The following is a 16233-nucleotide window of genomic DNA, read 5'->3' as shown; positions in this document are numbered from 1 at the left end:
GTAGTAAGAAAGATCTCAACCTTAAGTCATAAAGTAAAAAGCAACCTTTGTTTGGAAAAGCAAATACACAGGATAACCTACAAAAGAAGCTAAAGAAGGAAAGCTAATGTAAGAGAATCTACTCTGTGCTGAGAATATATTGAGTGCTTTCACATATCGTTAACTTTCACAATGACCTATCACATACACATTATCATCTCCACATTACAGATGGGGAAACTGGAATTCCGACAGGTTAGGTTATTTACCTGAGGATTATACAGCTAGGTAGCAGAAAAAGACATTCAAATCCAGATCTATTTCCTTTTTTTCCTGTTAGAACCTAGGAATGTGCAATTTTATTCAAGATATAATTAGCCTATAGGCAGATTTGAAGGACAACAGTACAATAAGGGCTATAAAACCAACAGTGTAATTCAGAGCCCTAAATAGATGAATTACTGAAAAACCTGTTAGCTTCATTCCCATTCCTTGGCAAAATGATAAGGCAGTTCACAAGCTTGATGATGCTAAGCAGGGGTACTACAAACAATCTCTGTGCCATGAACCTGGGACAGTATTGCTCTACCCTCCAGTTATCCCTCACCTGGCTGGGTACCATTGCCCCTGCTATGTTAGGTACCAAGTCCTGGGTTAGGAATGCTAGTGCTGCTACCACAGCTACTGTACTAATTCTTTTAATAGATGTGATGGCTACCACTGTCAACAGCACCAAAGCAGGGCACAGGATTCAGAGTGGGTCAAGTGAGAAGTTGGCATGCACCTCATCCTAGAATAGGGATTGCCTGGAAATTTAATGCCTCATTCTTAAGCAGAAGCCATACTGTAACACCGCCTTCGGTGGCTCTCTGCTAGCTGAACTCCACGTAAACACAGAGGGTCTGAACTTAACTCCTCTTCCATTGCTAACTTCTAAAATGCAATGTTACCACATCTCTCCCATTTAAACCCACTATATGAGCTACAAAGGCCAAATGCCTTAATAAGACTCATAAGGTCCTTCATTATAAGACCTGCATTTAGCCTTTCTCTGATTACTTTTTCTTCATATGATCAAATTGTACAGAACTACTACAGATTCCCAAACGTGCCATGCTTTTTCAAGTGTCTTTATGTTTCCTTATGTTCTTTCTTTTGCTTGGAATGACTATTATGCCTTTGGTTGTTTGGAGGCGTCTTGTTTTCCAAGACTCAACACAGGTATCACTGTGTGTGAAATCCTTTCAGATCATTTCTTGTCCCAGATTAATAATTTTCTCCCTCATATCCCCAACTGCATCAGTACAAACCTCCTTCTTTACCCAAAGAATTTAATGTTTTTAATAATATTGACAATGGAAATACATTGTCATTTTCCAATTATTTATTGCTAGTACACAGAAATACTATTGATTTATGTATATTATGCTTGTATCTTCTGACCTTGTTAAATTCACTTACTAGCTCAAGTAACTTTTTGTAGATTCTTTAGGGTTTTCCATATACAGTCATGTTGCAAATAGAGAGTTTTACTTTTTCCTTTCCAATCTGAATGCCTTCTTTTTCTTTTTCTTGCCTATTGCAATGGCTAAGGCATCCAGTATAATCTTCAATGGAAGTATTGAAAGCAACTGTCTCAGACTTTTATCACTAAATATAATGTTATCTGTGGAGTTTTCCTAGATGCCCATATCAGGTTGAGGAAGTTCCTTTCTACCCCTAGAGTTCTGAGAGTTTTAATTAGGAATGGTTGTTAAATTTCGTCAAATGCTTTTTCTATACCTGTTGAACTGTCCTATTTTTTCCTCTGTATTATTACTATCAAAGTTTATATTCATTGATTTTCTAATGTTAAATTACTCCTGGGAAAACTCCACTTAGTTATGATGCATTATTCTTTTTCTATATTGTTGGGTTTAATATGTCAATATTTTATGAAGAATTTTTGCATATTCATGAGGGATATCAGTTCGTAGTTTTGTGCTCTTGTAATTTCTTTTTATACTGGTTTTGCTAACAGAATAAAACTAGTCTCATAAAATGGGGAACTATTCCTTCCTCCTCTATTTAGGTTGTGTTGGATTAGTACTGTATCTTTCGTGAATGACAGAAATCACAGTGAAACTATCTGGGCCTGAAATTTGCTTTGTAGGAAAGTTTTTAATTATTAATTCAATTTCTTTAATAGCTATAGAGCTATTAGTATTTTCTATTTCTTCTTGTATTAGTTTTGTGACTTGAGGAATTTGTCCATTTCATCTAAATTGTGAAATTTATTAGCAAAAAAATGTTCACAAGTCCTTTATTATCTTTTTAATTCTATATTTGGAATTTTATCCCAATTCCCTTCTTTTATTCCCAATATTGGTAACTGTATCTTCTGCATTTTTGTTCCTGATCAGTCTATCTGGAAGTGATAGAAAAAAAAAAGAGTTTATCAATTTTTTTGATACTTTGAAAGAACCAGGTTTTTCTATTTCATTTATTTGTTATTATTATTTTCTTCCTTCTACTTTCTGTAGATTTAAGTTGTCCTTATTTTCTAGTGTCCTAATGTGGACTCTTGGATAATTGATTTTTCAATCTCTTTCTCTTCTAACATTAGGATTCTAACATAAAGCTAAAATGTTCACTGTAAATACTGCTTCAGTTTCATCCCACAATTTTTAATATACAGTCATTTTACTACCATGTAGTTCAAATTTACTTTCATTATGGTCAGAAAACAAACCTTTTGAAATACATTGAGACTTATTTTATGTGCTAACACATGGCCTATTTGTTGAATGTTCCTTATGTACTTGAAAAAAATGTGTATGCTGCACTTATACTTTTATAAATGCCAACTAGGTTATGGCTTTTGATAGTGACTTTCAGATCTTTGATTTCTTCACTTTTTGGGAGATCCAATTGTGCTATCAATTACTGAGAAAGTATATTAAAGTGCCCAACTATGACTGTGACTTTGACTATTTCTCCCTTCAGGTTGAGTTAGTTTTTGCTTCATATACTTGGAAACTCTGTTTATTAGGTGCATATATGCTTTTTAGTCTCCAGCAATCCTTGTATTGATGTCTATTTTTTCCCCTGGATATTAACATAGCCACTCTGAGGTTCTCATGCATACTGTTTGCATGGTATATTTCTATTCTTTTATTCTCCATGTATTTGTGTCCTTGAATTTAAAGTGCATCTCATATATATAGCATATAGTTGTTTTTTATTTTTATTTTTATTTTTGGTCCAGTTTGACATTCTCTGCCTTTTGACTGGTTTTTGGTCCATTTACACGTCAGTGTTCACATCTTTGCTTTGAAATCTACAGTCATGTCATTTGTTTTCTATTTGTCCTATTTGGTCATTATTCCTCTATTCCTCCTTTCCCACCTCCCTTTGAATTAATCACAAATATTTTTTGGCATTCCATTTTAATTTCTCTGTTGGCTTTCTAGCTCTATCTCTTTTTATTATACTTTAAGTGGTTGTTCTTAGCATCACAGTATGTAAATTCAACTTAAGAGAAAATATTAAAAACATAAGATAAAAATATAGGAACCTTATAAAATATTCCATTTATCCTGTGCCCTGTCCTTATTTTTGTTGTCATATATTTATGTTATGAATTCACCAGTGAAGCATACGATTTTTACTTTTGTTATTTTTTCTTTAAGGAATCTAATAGAAGGAAAATTGTTATTTTCCCTTTACATATATAACTACAATTTCTAGTTCTCTTCATTTCTTTGTGTAGATCTAGGTTTCCATTTGGTGTCATTTCCCTTCAGCTAAATTTCTTATAGTGCAGGTCTGCTAGTGACAAATTCTGTTTCTGCTTATCTGAAAATGTTTTTAATTGTCCTTATTTTTGAAGGACAATTTTGCCAAATATAGAATTCTTGGGTAAAGGTTTCCTTCTTCTACCATTTGACTATGTCGGTCCAAAGTCTTTTGGTCTCCACAGTTTCTGTTAAGAAGTCAGCTGTTAATTGAATTGTTATTTCCTGTATGTAACATTATCACTTTTTTCTGGACCATCAAGGAGTGGTTTTCTCTGTGTTCATCTTGAATCTATTGTGCTTCTAGGATCTGTAAGGTTTTTTCCCACAGCTTTGAGAAAATTTCAGTCATTATTTTTTCAATTTTTTTCCTACAACTTACTCCTACCTTTCAAGACTTTACATATATTTTGAATTGCTTGTTATTTCCCTACAGATCCCTGAGGTTTTCAATTTTATTCCATATTTTCCTCCACTCTATTCTTAAAATTGGGTGATTTCTATTGTCCTATTTTGAACTTCAGTTTTTTCCTCCCAATATGCTTTCTTTTCCAATCTGCTGCTTAGTTCAAGTTATTTTAAAATTTCAATTACTGTATTTTTTAACTCCTCAGTGTTTTTTGTTTTGGCTTAAAATAACAGAACTTTACTGTCTCACAGTTCTGAAAGCTAGAAGCCCCAAATCAAGGTGTCAGCAGGACCATGCTCTCTCTGATGGCTGTTGGGGAGAACCCTTCCTTGCCTCTTCTAGTTTCTGGTGTTCACCAGCAATCCTTAGCATTCCTGGGCTTGTAGATGCATCACTCCAAATCTTCTCTCTGTGTGCCTTCACACTGTTTTCCCTCTGTGTGTCAGTTTCTGTATCCAAATTTCCCTGTTTTATGAACTGTATTTTTGTTTTTTAGTTTCCATTTCTCTATTGAGATTTTCTATCTATTCACTCATTGAAGCCATATTTTCTTCAGTTGGACGTATTTATAATAAGCACCTACAAATTGTTTTTGTTAAATCCAACACTCACACTCACTGAGTTTCTATTGACTGTCCTTTTCCTTATGTATGTCACACTTTTGTTTCTTTGCATTTCTAGTAATTTTTGCTTTAAAACTGAGTATTGTAGGTAATACACATAATGATTTGATTGTGTTCTTCTAAAAACTATCTTTCATTGTTGTTCTACTAGATAATCTGCTTGAACTCAGACTGCAAGCTTTATCTCATTTGCACATGCAGGTGCTGATATCTTTATTCTTATGGTTTCTAGCTGTTTTAACCTGACCCCTTGATAGTGGGGTGTGGGGTGGTTCTCCCCTGCACCTGCCTAATTTGGTGTCGGCTACAGATTTGGACAGAGATTATAATATAATCTCTGTGATTATTCTTTCCATGATTTTCTCCTGGGGATTCCTACCTAATTTCTTCCTGCTTTTTCATCCTGTCCTCTGTCCCCTCACATTTCAAATCCATAAAATTTCAGCTTTCTGCCACCCAAGTGGAAGATGGACTGTAGAATGCAGTCAGTTAAAAGAGCAGAAAAGTTACACATACTGCCCCATGCAGCTATCTTTCAAGAGTAAATCTCTCTAGCATCTGCCTGATTTTTCACCGGGCCCTCAGGAGCTTTCAGCAGGTAAGGGAGTTTCAAGATTGGAGTACAGTTCAACGGCACTGCTCAGCCTTGGCGAGTTCACGGCTCTCCTCTTCTATTGTTCCATAGAACTTTGCACATAACCGATGCCACTTTAGTGCATATCACAGAGCATGTGATTATCTTCTCCCCTGTTAGACAATAACTTATTTTTGTATCTGTATCCTTGGTGCCCATATAGCATCTTGGACTCAACAAACTATAAATAATTTAATTTAATAACATGTTGATTCTTCCTTTCATCTCACTGTTCTCTCGTAGTTCTCCTAACTCCTCATTGATTTGCATTTCAATCACATATTACTCTAATTAATCTTTCACAGATATAACAAATTATCTTTCTAATTTTAATAATAATGTGTTAGAGGGAAGAGAAATACAGATAACTAAGGCTCTCCAATATTTGCATCTGCAGAATGAAACTTGGCAATAAGCCCATCAGGCCCTTGTCCTCCCCATTAACCTTATTTTCAGATCTAGATATCTCACAAATCTATAATGTGAATATTATTTACATTTTATATCTAAAAAACCTAAAGCTCAGAAAGCAGAATTATTTTCTTCTGGGTTTCTGGACTTGTTTAAATCAGAAGTCTCAGATATATCTATACCTGCAAGTTGCTGGCCCAAGGCTTATTTCCTGATTTTGGTTCTGGTAATGGGATTTGCTCTTCACTACTCTAGATTCAGCTCATGGTTATTGGTTTCATTTCTCCTTAGAGAATTCTGTTAATTCCTCCCAGTCCAGCAAACAGGAAAAATTAGTTTCATCATGATCCAGTTGGTTTTTTTTGCTAGGAAAGAACCCTTTCAACTGCTGAAGGCAGAAGCTTCTGGTTCAGGCTTCTTTATGATATCCCAGTATTAGTTGTTTATCTTTCCCACTAGGACCTAGTGTCTTAGTGTGGATGATAAATAATATCATTCTATTATTGACCAATATCACTGGTAAATATGAATGCAAATACCCTCTATAAGATATTAACAAATGAATCCCTGTATTAAAAATATAAAGAGTTCCAGTTGTGATCAGAAGGGCTAACTATATACTCTGATCAACCAACTAATAAAAGCTAGGATTGATGTAAATGTAAAAACATGAGAGAAGATATAACAAGGGAAAACCAACCAATAGAAAGCCAGTGTAGCTATAAATCAGACAAAACAGATTTCAATGAAAATAGCATTAGAGATAAAGAAGGCCACTGCATAATAAAATATTTCTTTCATCAAGATGTAACAATTTAAAAACTGTATGTTTGGTAATATAGTCTTCAAAAGCAAAAACAGATAAAAGTATAAAGAGAAAAAGGAATATCCACAGTTATTATGAGAAATTTCTACACATCTTCTGTGGTTGATAGATTATGCAAACAAAAAAATTCTTAAGGATACAAAAGACATTAGCAAGCTTCATCTAAAGGACTCACACAGAATAGTTATTTACAATTACGTAAAATATTTACAAATGTTAACTACATACTAGGAGTCAAAGTACATCTTAGTAAATGTCAAAAGACTGATATCACTCAGACCAAAATACTATTAGGTTAGAAATCAATTGAAAAAAATAAGTAGGAAAATACTCCATGCAACTGCACAGCAAATTAAGAAGTATGACCAAATAATTTAAGAGCAAAGAAGAAATCACAGAAATTAGAAAAATTTTAGAACTGAACAACAAAAATACTAGGTATTACAACATGTGACATGAAGCAAAAGCACTATTTAGAAGAAAATTTAGAGATTTAGACAATTAGAGAAGAAGAATGGAAAAAAATTAATGTGCTAAGCATACATCTTTAGATAATAGAAAAAGAACAGAATAGGCCCAAAGAAAGCAGAGGGAGGAAATAAAATAAATCTAACAATTCAGAAATGAATGAAGTAGAGAACAAATACAGCAAAGTAGAGCAGCAATGTCAAAGTTTTTTCTTTTACAGTCATTATAATTGGCAAACACCTGATAAGAAAATTAAGAAAATGAAAAGAAGGCACAATAACCCATATTAAGAATGAAAAAGGAACAGAGTTATAGATGTTTTTGAGATTAAAAAACATGAGAAGATATTATGAATAACTTTATGTCAAAATGCTTGAGAAATAGATAAATTCTTAGAAAAATTAATCTTAGCAAAACTGACTCAAGAAACATAGGTATATGGGAGATAATATAGGATTTGCTCTATTTTTTCATGTTTGAAATTTTCCATAACGAAAAGATATTTTTAACTTGAAGCCTCAGAATGTGAATGTCTGGCATTTTAGCTTCTTTAGAAGGAAAAAGGTTGTATCGCCAAAGTGGAAATTTTGCAAACACAGTTCTAGGTTCAGATACTAGGATCCCACAAAGAATGACTCTATGTCCACACATTGGTATGTACTAAAACTATAATTACATACTACTCTTTAAATCCAAAATTCACTGGAAGGAACTTGTCCTACAAACATATCCTTATGATCACACAAGAGAGTTCATCACATCATAGTCTGTGATAGCAAAATAATTAAAATCAATAAGGAGCTGATTAAATAAATTATGTTATATTTTATATTAGATTAACATGCAGCTGAGAAACAAATATTCAGTATGTGCTGGGAACCATATTATGTACTGGTAATACCATTGTAAGCAAAACGGACAATAGTCTGAATGAGGTACTAATATTTTTTAAAATGCCTAAGTATATTAAGTGGTTAAAAAATTAGTATGACTCCATTGGGCAAAAAATTAGACATTTATGTATGTTTGTATATACACACAGAGAAAACTTTTGGAACAATACAGAAAAACTGTTATCTTTGGAGAGTGGGAATGGACAGAGATGAGTTCTTTCTGATGCCTGGATTTTTTACTTCTATTTAAAAATTTAAAATATACTTTGTATAATTTAAAATGGGAATATTTTATTTTTCAAATGATAGGATTGCATGCCTTAAAAAACAAAAAACCTAGAGAACCCATTGAAAGGTATAAGGTTTCCTTCTGGAGTGAAGAAAATGTTCTAAAATTAGGTAATGGTGATGGTTAAACAACTCAGGGAAGTTTATGGGTAAATTTATGTATGGTTTGGATACATCTTAATAAAGCTGTTAATGGGGATGGGGATGTGATTTGAAGGCTTATATGGGAGCTGACATTGCTTTCAGATCCAAATTAGTTTGACAACTGGTGTTTTAAATTCAAAATGTACATGAATTTTGCCTTCTATTCTATGACATATGCATATTTTTAGTTCCAAAAACATAGAAAATTAGCCTGGGATAGGTGCCACATTTATCCCTTGGGTCTCCCACCACAGAGATTTTGATGTAACTGTAACATAGAAAGGATTCCTCAGAAAACCAATTGTAGTAATTCTGTTTCTCCTTGAAAGTTACTGAGTACCTACTATGTTCAAGGCATTAAGCTAGTTGCTGCAGATATATGTGTCCAGCAGTGAACTTAAAATATTTGGGGGAAGGGGTTGAGAAAGAGAGTGTGATTTAAAAAAATATTTTTAATATGCGTGATAGGGTTTTAAAAATTAGTTTTTGGATTAAAAAATTCCCAGTGGATCTTTAATAATTTTTTATGTGGTGCATTTAAAAATGGAATTCTATTTTACAACTTGCTTTTTTCTACTTATCCACTTATTTCTAGCATCCTCAGAGGATGTTCCCTTGGAAACCTGGTGAGAGAGTTGCAAGTTCATCCCAGGATGGAAATCTACATATAGAAAAATATGTAAAAGCTTACCATTTGATAAAGGTAATATTTCAAACCACTCGGTAAAAAGGATAGATAATTCAATAAATGATGTTGGAACAATACCTGGAGAGAAAAATATCAGATACCATTTTATTCCTTTTTTGAAACTAATTCCAGGTGGATTAATGAATTAGAAAATATTTATATGATCTTAGGCATGAGGAAAGCCTTTCTAAGCATAACAAGAACAACAAATTATAACAGAAAAGTTACAGAATTGACTACATAAAATTTAAAACTTCTGTAAAGAAAACCAAAAAGTATAACATGTATGACACAGGGGCTGTTTTAGTCTCCTAGTACACACTGACCCAAACTGGCTGACTTAAAACAGAAATTTATCCTCCAGCTTAGAAGTCCAAAATCAAGGTGTCTGCAGGTCTGTGTTCTCTGGAAGGCTCTGGGAGGGGGGAGGCTCTTAGGTGCCTTTCACTCAGCTTCTGTGCGGCCAGCAATCCTCCGTGTTCCTTGATTTGCAGCTGTATAACTCCCGTCTTTGCTTGCATCATCACATGGTGTTCTTCTACCTCCATGTCTTTTCATATGGACACCAGTCATACTGGATTAGGGACCAACCCTACTCTGTATGGCTTCATCTTCACTGATTAAATTTGCAACGACCCTATTTCCAAATAAGATCTGTAGTGGGAGTTAGGAGTTCAACCTATCTTTTTTTGAGGGCCCAATTCAATCCATAGAAAGTCTTTAATATGCAAGTAAAATTTACAAACTAGCAAAAAAACCCCACAACACTGCAACAGAACAAGAATAAGACAATACACAAAGATATATATATACACACACACTCTCTCCATATACACACACATATAGCTCCAATATTTCTTATCTCCATCAACCATGTGCAAGATGTCCAGCTCTGCTACATGCTGAGCATACTCTGTTCTCTTAACCTGATTAGCTGCTCTTTCTCCCTTGCCTTCACTTGGGCTAGGCACCGTGTTGTGCTCTAGGACTAGGTCCTGGATGCTCTTCCTCTTGTAGCTAGATAATCTTATCTGGATGATACCATCTAGATGGATGACTTTACTATAGCCTGTGTGCTAATGACACAAAATTTGAGTCCCTAGTCAGGACTTTTCCCCTGGCCTCCAACCTCAGTACAAACATCATACCTGGCATCTCCAGTTGGCTAACCCACAGACATCTTAAATTTAACACCTTCAAAAGAGACCTCTTGAATTTTTCCTCCAATCCTGTTCCTCCTCACATTTTCTTCATTTCAGTGAATGACACCAATATGCATCCAGTTACTTAGGTCAAAACCAGGGCATCATTTCTTGATTCCTTCCTTTCCCTCATTATCCACAGTCAAGTATCAAGACTTATTTGTTGATTTTACTTCCTAAATATCTACCACATCTCTCCAGTCTCCCAGCCCACACCATGACTGTAGTTTAACCTACGATTCTCTCTGGTCTGGTCTATGATAGCAAAGTCATAGCCTGATCTCTGACTCCACTTTTGTTCCTTGATGGGAGGGTGACTATACTTCTGTTCTGTTTGGGGCAGTTCCAGTTTTCTCCTGCTGCTTGACACCCTGTCCAGTTAGCACTTCCTTTCATTTGCAGAAGGACCCTCATTTGGATGATAAATTATATGTCACCTTCTTTACAATCTTTTCTTCTCAAAGTAGTTAAAGTCACCTTTTAAAATTGTAGATCAGATCATGCATTTCCATGCTTAAAACCCTTCAAAGACTTAAAAATTTTTTTTTAAATTTTGGTATCATTACTCTACAATTACATGAGGAACATTATGTTTACTAGACTCCCCCCATCACCAAGTTTCCCCCACATTCCCCATTGCAGTCATTGTCCATCAGCGTAGTAAGATGTTGTAGAATCACTGCTGGTCTTCTCTGTGTTGTACAGCCTTCCCCATGCTCCCCTCCCACATTATACATGCTAAACATAATGTCCCCTTTCTTCCCCTCCCTTTATCCCTCCCTTCCCACCCATCCTCCCCAGTCCTTTTCCCTTTGGTAACTGTTAGTCCATTCTTGGGTTCTGTTAGTCTGCTGCTGTTTAGCTCCTTCAGTTTTTCCTTTGTTCTTATACTCCACAGATGAGTAAAATCATTTGGTACTTGTCTTTCTCCGCCTGGCTTATTTCACTGAGCATAATACCCTCTAGCTCCATCCATGTTGTTGCAAATGGTAGGATTTGTTTTCTTTTTATGGCTGAATAATATTCCATTGTGTATATGTACGACCTCTTCTTTATCCATTCATTTACTGATGGACACTTAGGTTGCTTTCATTTCTTGGCTACTGTGAATAGTGCTGCGATAAACATAGGGGTGCATTTGTCTTTTTCAAACTGGGCTGCTGCATTCTTAGGGTAAATTCCTAGAAGTGGAATTCCTGGGTCAAATGGTATTTCTATTTTGAGTTTTTTGAGGAACCTCCATATTGCTTTCTACAGTGGTTGAACTAGTTTACATTCCCACCTTCAAAGATTTTTCTACTACATAAGAATAAAATCTAAATTTCTTACTGTGGTCTAGAAGGTCCTATGTAGACTACCCCACATACTTCTCTCTTCCAACTCTGTCCTTCACTCTTTACATTCCAGCTCCACTGGCCTTTGGATTCCTCCAATTAGCCATGCCTATTCCCACTTCCATGCCTTTGTTTTTGCTGTACCTTTAACAGCTAACTTATTTCCCTAGATCTCATAACAAATCTATTCTGTCATTTTGCTCAGATCAAATATTAACTCTTCAGAGAGGCCTTCTCTGAAAACCCAATCTAATGTTCCCGACGTCACCCAGGTTACTCTCTATTATATTGTCCACCAATTTGTTAGTTTGTTTATTCCTTATATTTCCCCACTCGCTGGAAGGTAGGTCTATTGTTACCTTGCTAACCTCTGGTCCTCAGGGTTAGAGCATGTGCTGAATAAGTATATACTGAAAGAATGAATCACAACCAAAGAAAGAAATTAAACCATGACAGCTCACAGAATCTGCAAATCAGCAAAGATTGAAAGAACAAAAATTCCTTATTTTTCTTTCTAACATTCTGTATTACCATCTGACATTTAGTGATTATTTACCATTTGTCTCCCCCAGAGTAAAACGAAATCTCCACACAGGCAGGGACTTTGTTTTGTTCACTTGCTTATACTCTTAGAATCTACTACAATAATGCCTGGCATACAGTAAGTGCTCAGTAAATATTTAATGAATAAACTGACAATACCTAAGAGTGATTAGGTAATGTAGAAAGAGAGTATAATTGATGCACGATTTCCTTAGGAAATCTGGCGATATATATTAAAAACTCTCAGACTGGGGCATACCTTTGACACAGCAATCTAAATTCTAAGAGGAACTTAGACAAACAAATGAACAAGGGTAGAAAGATTATTTATGAGGGAATTTCTCCTTGGGTTGCTTGTAACAGAGAACATTTAGAAACACCAGCATGATATCCATTAATAGGAGATCATAAATATAATTATCAATCAATCAATTATTTAAATATACATTAAAATATTGGTGAAAACATGCATTTATTGGTGATAAAGAGATAAAAAGTATGTGAAGAGAAAAAGGCAAGCTAAAAAATGCAAGACAAGATGTATAGCAAGACTTCATTTTTGTAAAAACATGTATGAGGGAGACACTTGGGTATGTATGAGTGCATACTGGCATTTACAGATAAAAGTTTAGAAAGACATGCTTCAAAATGTTAACATTGATTATCTTTGGGATGGTGAGATTAAGGGCAATTTTAATTTCCTTCTACATACATTTCTAAATGTTTTGTAATTAGGTCAACCAAAATTATCTGAAAATGTTCTGCTTTTCAAAGAGGGAAAAAAAGCAATAAATACTATTAAAAACACAGACACACCTCATCAACTCAATGAAGACTAAAGCCCAAGTTAAGAACTAGTTCAGAAGTGTCAACTACAGTATTGGAGATGGCCTTCTGATTCCTGAATTCAAGCAAAAAATTCTTTCCCCTCAGTCAGTACTTCTAAAAAAGAAAAAAATTATAAAACTTCTTTATTTCATTGCTTGCCAAGTTTGACAAGGTCAGGCCTGGCTGAGAAACAACACAAAGTGTAGCAAAAGCTATCATTTATACTGGGCATTTTCCTTGCACTACCTCATTAAAAGTCTTCTAATGGTCCTGCCCAGATGGTTCTTAATGTTCTCAAGTGCAAAAGTATGAGAGAAGTGACAGAACTTGGCAAAGGTAATGCAGCTGCTGTGTGTGTGTGTGTGTTTTGGGAGTTGGTGGTGAGGTGTTCTGATTTGAATACAGGTCTAGGGCCCTTAGGAAAAGCCAGACAAAGGCTTCAATCTTGCAAGTCTCTTAATGCCTCTGATCTTTTATGTGGTTATCCTCCCACCATTATCTAACTGTAAGAAAGATAAAAGGAGAACAAGCCTGGAGTTTCTAAGATGGAGTAAATCTGGAGAAGCAAGAATTACATTGGGTAGGGTACTACTCTCTGGAACTTGCCCTTCATTTCTCTTCAATTCAAAATGCTCAAGATCAAAATACTTGGTTGGGTGGTCATAGCGGAGGGAGTTGTTTGAGAGTGCACCCATGTATGTGTGTGAAGGGTCACAACAGACTGTGATAAAGATGACACCTGCGCACTTGAAGAAGGAAGTTGGACCAGGATGAGGGCAGACAGACAGCACTTGGGAGAATAGGCAGTGGGTAGAAAGGACAAAGTTAAAGGGATTGAGAGAAGGGGCAACAGAAAACAGGAGGAACAGGAGGAAAGGCAGTTGTGAGTTACTCTGCTGTATTTTTCTCTTCCACCTTTTTTCTCTATATACTCTTTCCCTTCATTGTTTTGGTCACAATTAGGCCTCCAGTGATCCTTCCCATGTGGGTGATTACCAAATATCTCCAGTCCTGACTTTTTTCCAGAGTAGAACTCCACTGAGGTCCACACTGAATGCAGCATCTGCTCTACCCCAAGCCTGCTCCTACTCTTGTACTTGCTCTCACTTAACAAATGTTCATCTGAACCCCAATCTGTCCTCTCTTCCTTCAACCATTCTTTCATCTAATAAAAATTTATTATGGATTGTGTCCCATACTGCCCCAGCACTTAGGTACTTCGACTTACCGAGTTGTTCTACCTTGAAAATCTCATCTTAATTTTTTACTGACATTTAGTGAGAATCTCTCTTGCTTGAACCACAGCAGCATAGCACTCTATGTTAATTGGTTTTGCATGTAATTCATTCTGTGGTGATCATCTAGCACTTAGCCTAATACTGGGGACACAGAAGGGGCTTACAGTGGAGGTTTAGGGGCCATACACCGGTTGGTGGGAAGCTGGGAAGGGGTTGGAGGGGCAGGAGCTAGGAGATTTGTCTTGGAGGAATATTTGCATATGAAAAAGTATTTCCTTTAATTGTACACAGATCTATACACATAACATCATTGTGATAATTCTTTTATTTTGTGGTGTCGCTTTGGGAGGCTGGAAAGTGTGCTGAAAGACTGATGTTCAGGCCTTCTGATAAAGAGCATGCCCATCCACCTCCCACCCCTTGAGTACTCAATAGTCACTTGTTGAATATATCACCTTCTATGAGAAGGACCATGAATACTGTGTTGTCCATTGTATCCCCAAACCCTAGAACCTCTGGTCCGTGGTAGGGATTCAATAATGATTGTGGAGAATTCTAGAAAGGCAGGGGCCATAGCTGTTTTATTCACCATCTCAGGAAGAAGGATAAGGACTAAAGAGACTGAAGGAAAAAGAAATAGTGCAAGATGTTTATCTCCCTATTTCTTTGAGTTTGGTAAATGTTTGCTAAGCTAAATAAATCACCTTCTGTATGACTCCAAAATCGGGCTCCTGCTCGGCTGCCAGGCCCTGGAGCGCGGCCACCATCTGGCCCAGGCCCGGGGCTCCTGTTACGTCCCTGCACACATCTGTACTCACCACAAGCCAAACAATTACCCCTCCGCGTCCCTGTCTGGAGGTCCGGGCCTCCCCCACGACCCCGTCTCCCGGACCTCCAACCCCCACCGTCCTCAAGGCTCCTGAGAAGCCCACCGCCAGGCCTGCGGCCGCCGCCTGCTGTAAGCTCTGGCACCCCCGCACCAGGACCTCGTCCATGTGCTCGGCCGCCGCTCTCCAACCCCAACCCGCTCCGGCTTGAGCGCGGAGCCCGGGAGGCCGGGCTGCCCCGGCCTGGGTCCGCCGCGCCCCTCTGGCGGGAGCAGCCGGGAAGGCTGCAAGGCGGGAAGCGGCTGCAGCTGTGAGGCAACGGGGCCGGGGGCCGCAGAGGTGGCGGGCCGGGCCGGGGGTCGCGAAGAAGGGCGACGCGAGCCCAGGTGGCGTCCGGCCGCCGCGGGGCTCGGCGAGCAGAGGCTCGCTCACTCACCACGGTCCGGCGGGGAAGGGCGCCGGCGGTCCGGGACAGGGCCCGGCGGAGCCTCCGCGCCCGGCCCGAGCGGGTCCCCGCGGAGCTCTCAGAGCCGCTGTCGTCCGAGATCACGATGAAGTCCTCCATGGCTGCGGGCCGCGGCCGAACCAGACCGCGGACGGTCAGCGACGCAGGCGACCGCGGCGGCGACTTCGGTTGTTCCTGCTGAGGCGGCGGAGGCGACACCCGCGGCCATCACCCCGCAGGCCCCGCCCCTTCCCTCCCGAGCCCCGCCCCCGGCCGGGCCGGGCCTGCCCCGCCCCCTCCCGAGCCTCGTCCCCGGCGGCCGGCGGCCGGCGACCTGTGCTTGTCGGTGCGCTCCGTCCTCCGTTCCCGAAGAGGAGAAAAAGAGAAAATCGAGTCGCAGCTGGCTTGACCCAATGCTGGGTGCGGGCATGCGAGACGCTGAGGCTGCGAGGGCGTCCCCAGCTGCTTCCAACGGACTCAACAGTCAAGTGAGGTGTGAACAGGCCTCTGACTGAGCTGGGCTCGACCTGACAGGAGAGGCCTGCCGTGAGGGTGGGGGACCTGGCCTCCCACTGAAGGGGTAGAGGGGACCCCGACTGAGGGTGGGTGACCGGACCGAGTGGTAGGAGAGATTAGGGGAAGAGCAGGCCCCATTTCTTGGTGCACGTGTCTAAGTG

The 16233-nt window shown here is 38.4% G+C and overlaps 1 protein-coding gene across 4 annotated transcripts in view; it reads right to left on the bottom strand.

Annotated features, from left to right (window-relative positions):
• Positions 1-15823, bottom strand: part of SIMC1 (SUMO interacting motifs containing 1) — an 82402-nt gene extending 66579 nt beyond the window's left edge. For 2 of the 4 annotated variants that reach the window (XM_057491946.1, XM_057491949.1), the window contains exons 1-2: positions 15548-15823; positions 9143-9217 (exon numbers count right to left, since the gene is read on the bottom strand). In XM_057491946.1, coding sequence (XP_057347929.1) covers positions 9143-9217; positions 15548-15676 — 204 coding nt within the window. In that variant the 5' untranslated portion in view covers positions 15677-15823. The remainder of the gene's footprint in view (positions 1-9142; positions 9218-15547) is intronic. The other 2 variants (XM_036884687.2, XM_057491954.1) reach the window with 1 other exon arrangement.
• Positions 15824-16233: the final 410 nt, after the last annotated feature.

The sequence above is a fragment of the Manis pentadactyla genome, chromosome 2, assembly GCF_030020395.1.
Source record: "Manis pentadactyla isolate mManPen7 chromosome 2, mManPen7.hap1, whole genome shotgun sequence".
Lineage (NCBI taxonomy): Eukaryota > Metazoa > Chordata > Mammalia > Pholidota > Manidae > Manis > Manis pentadactyla.
This window is presented reverse-complemented; position numbering and strand designations above follow the sequence as displayed.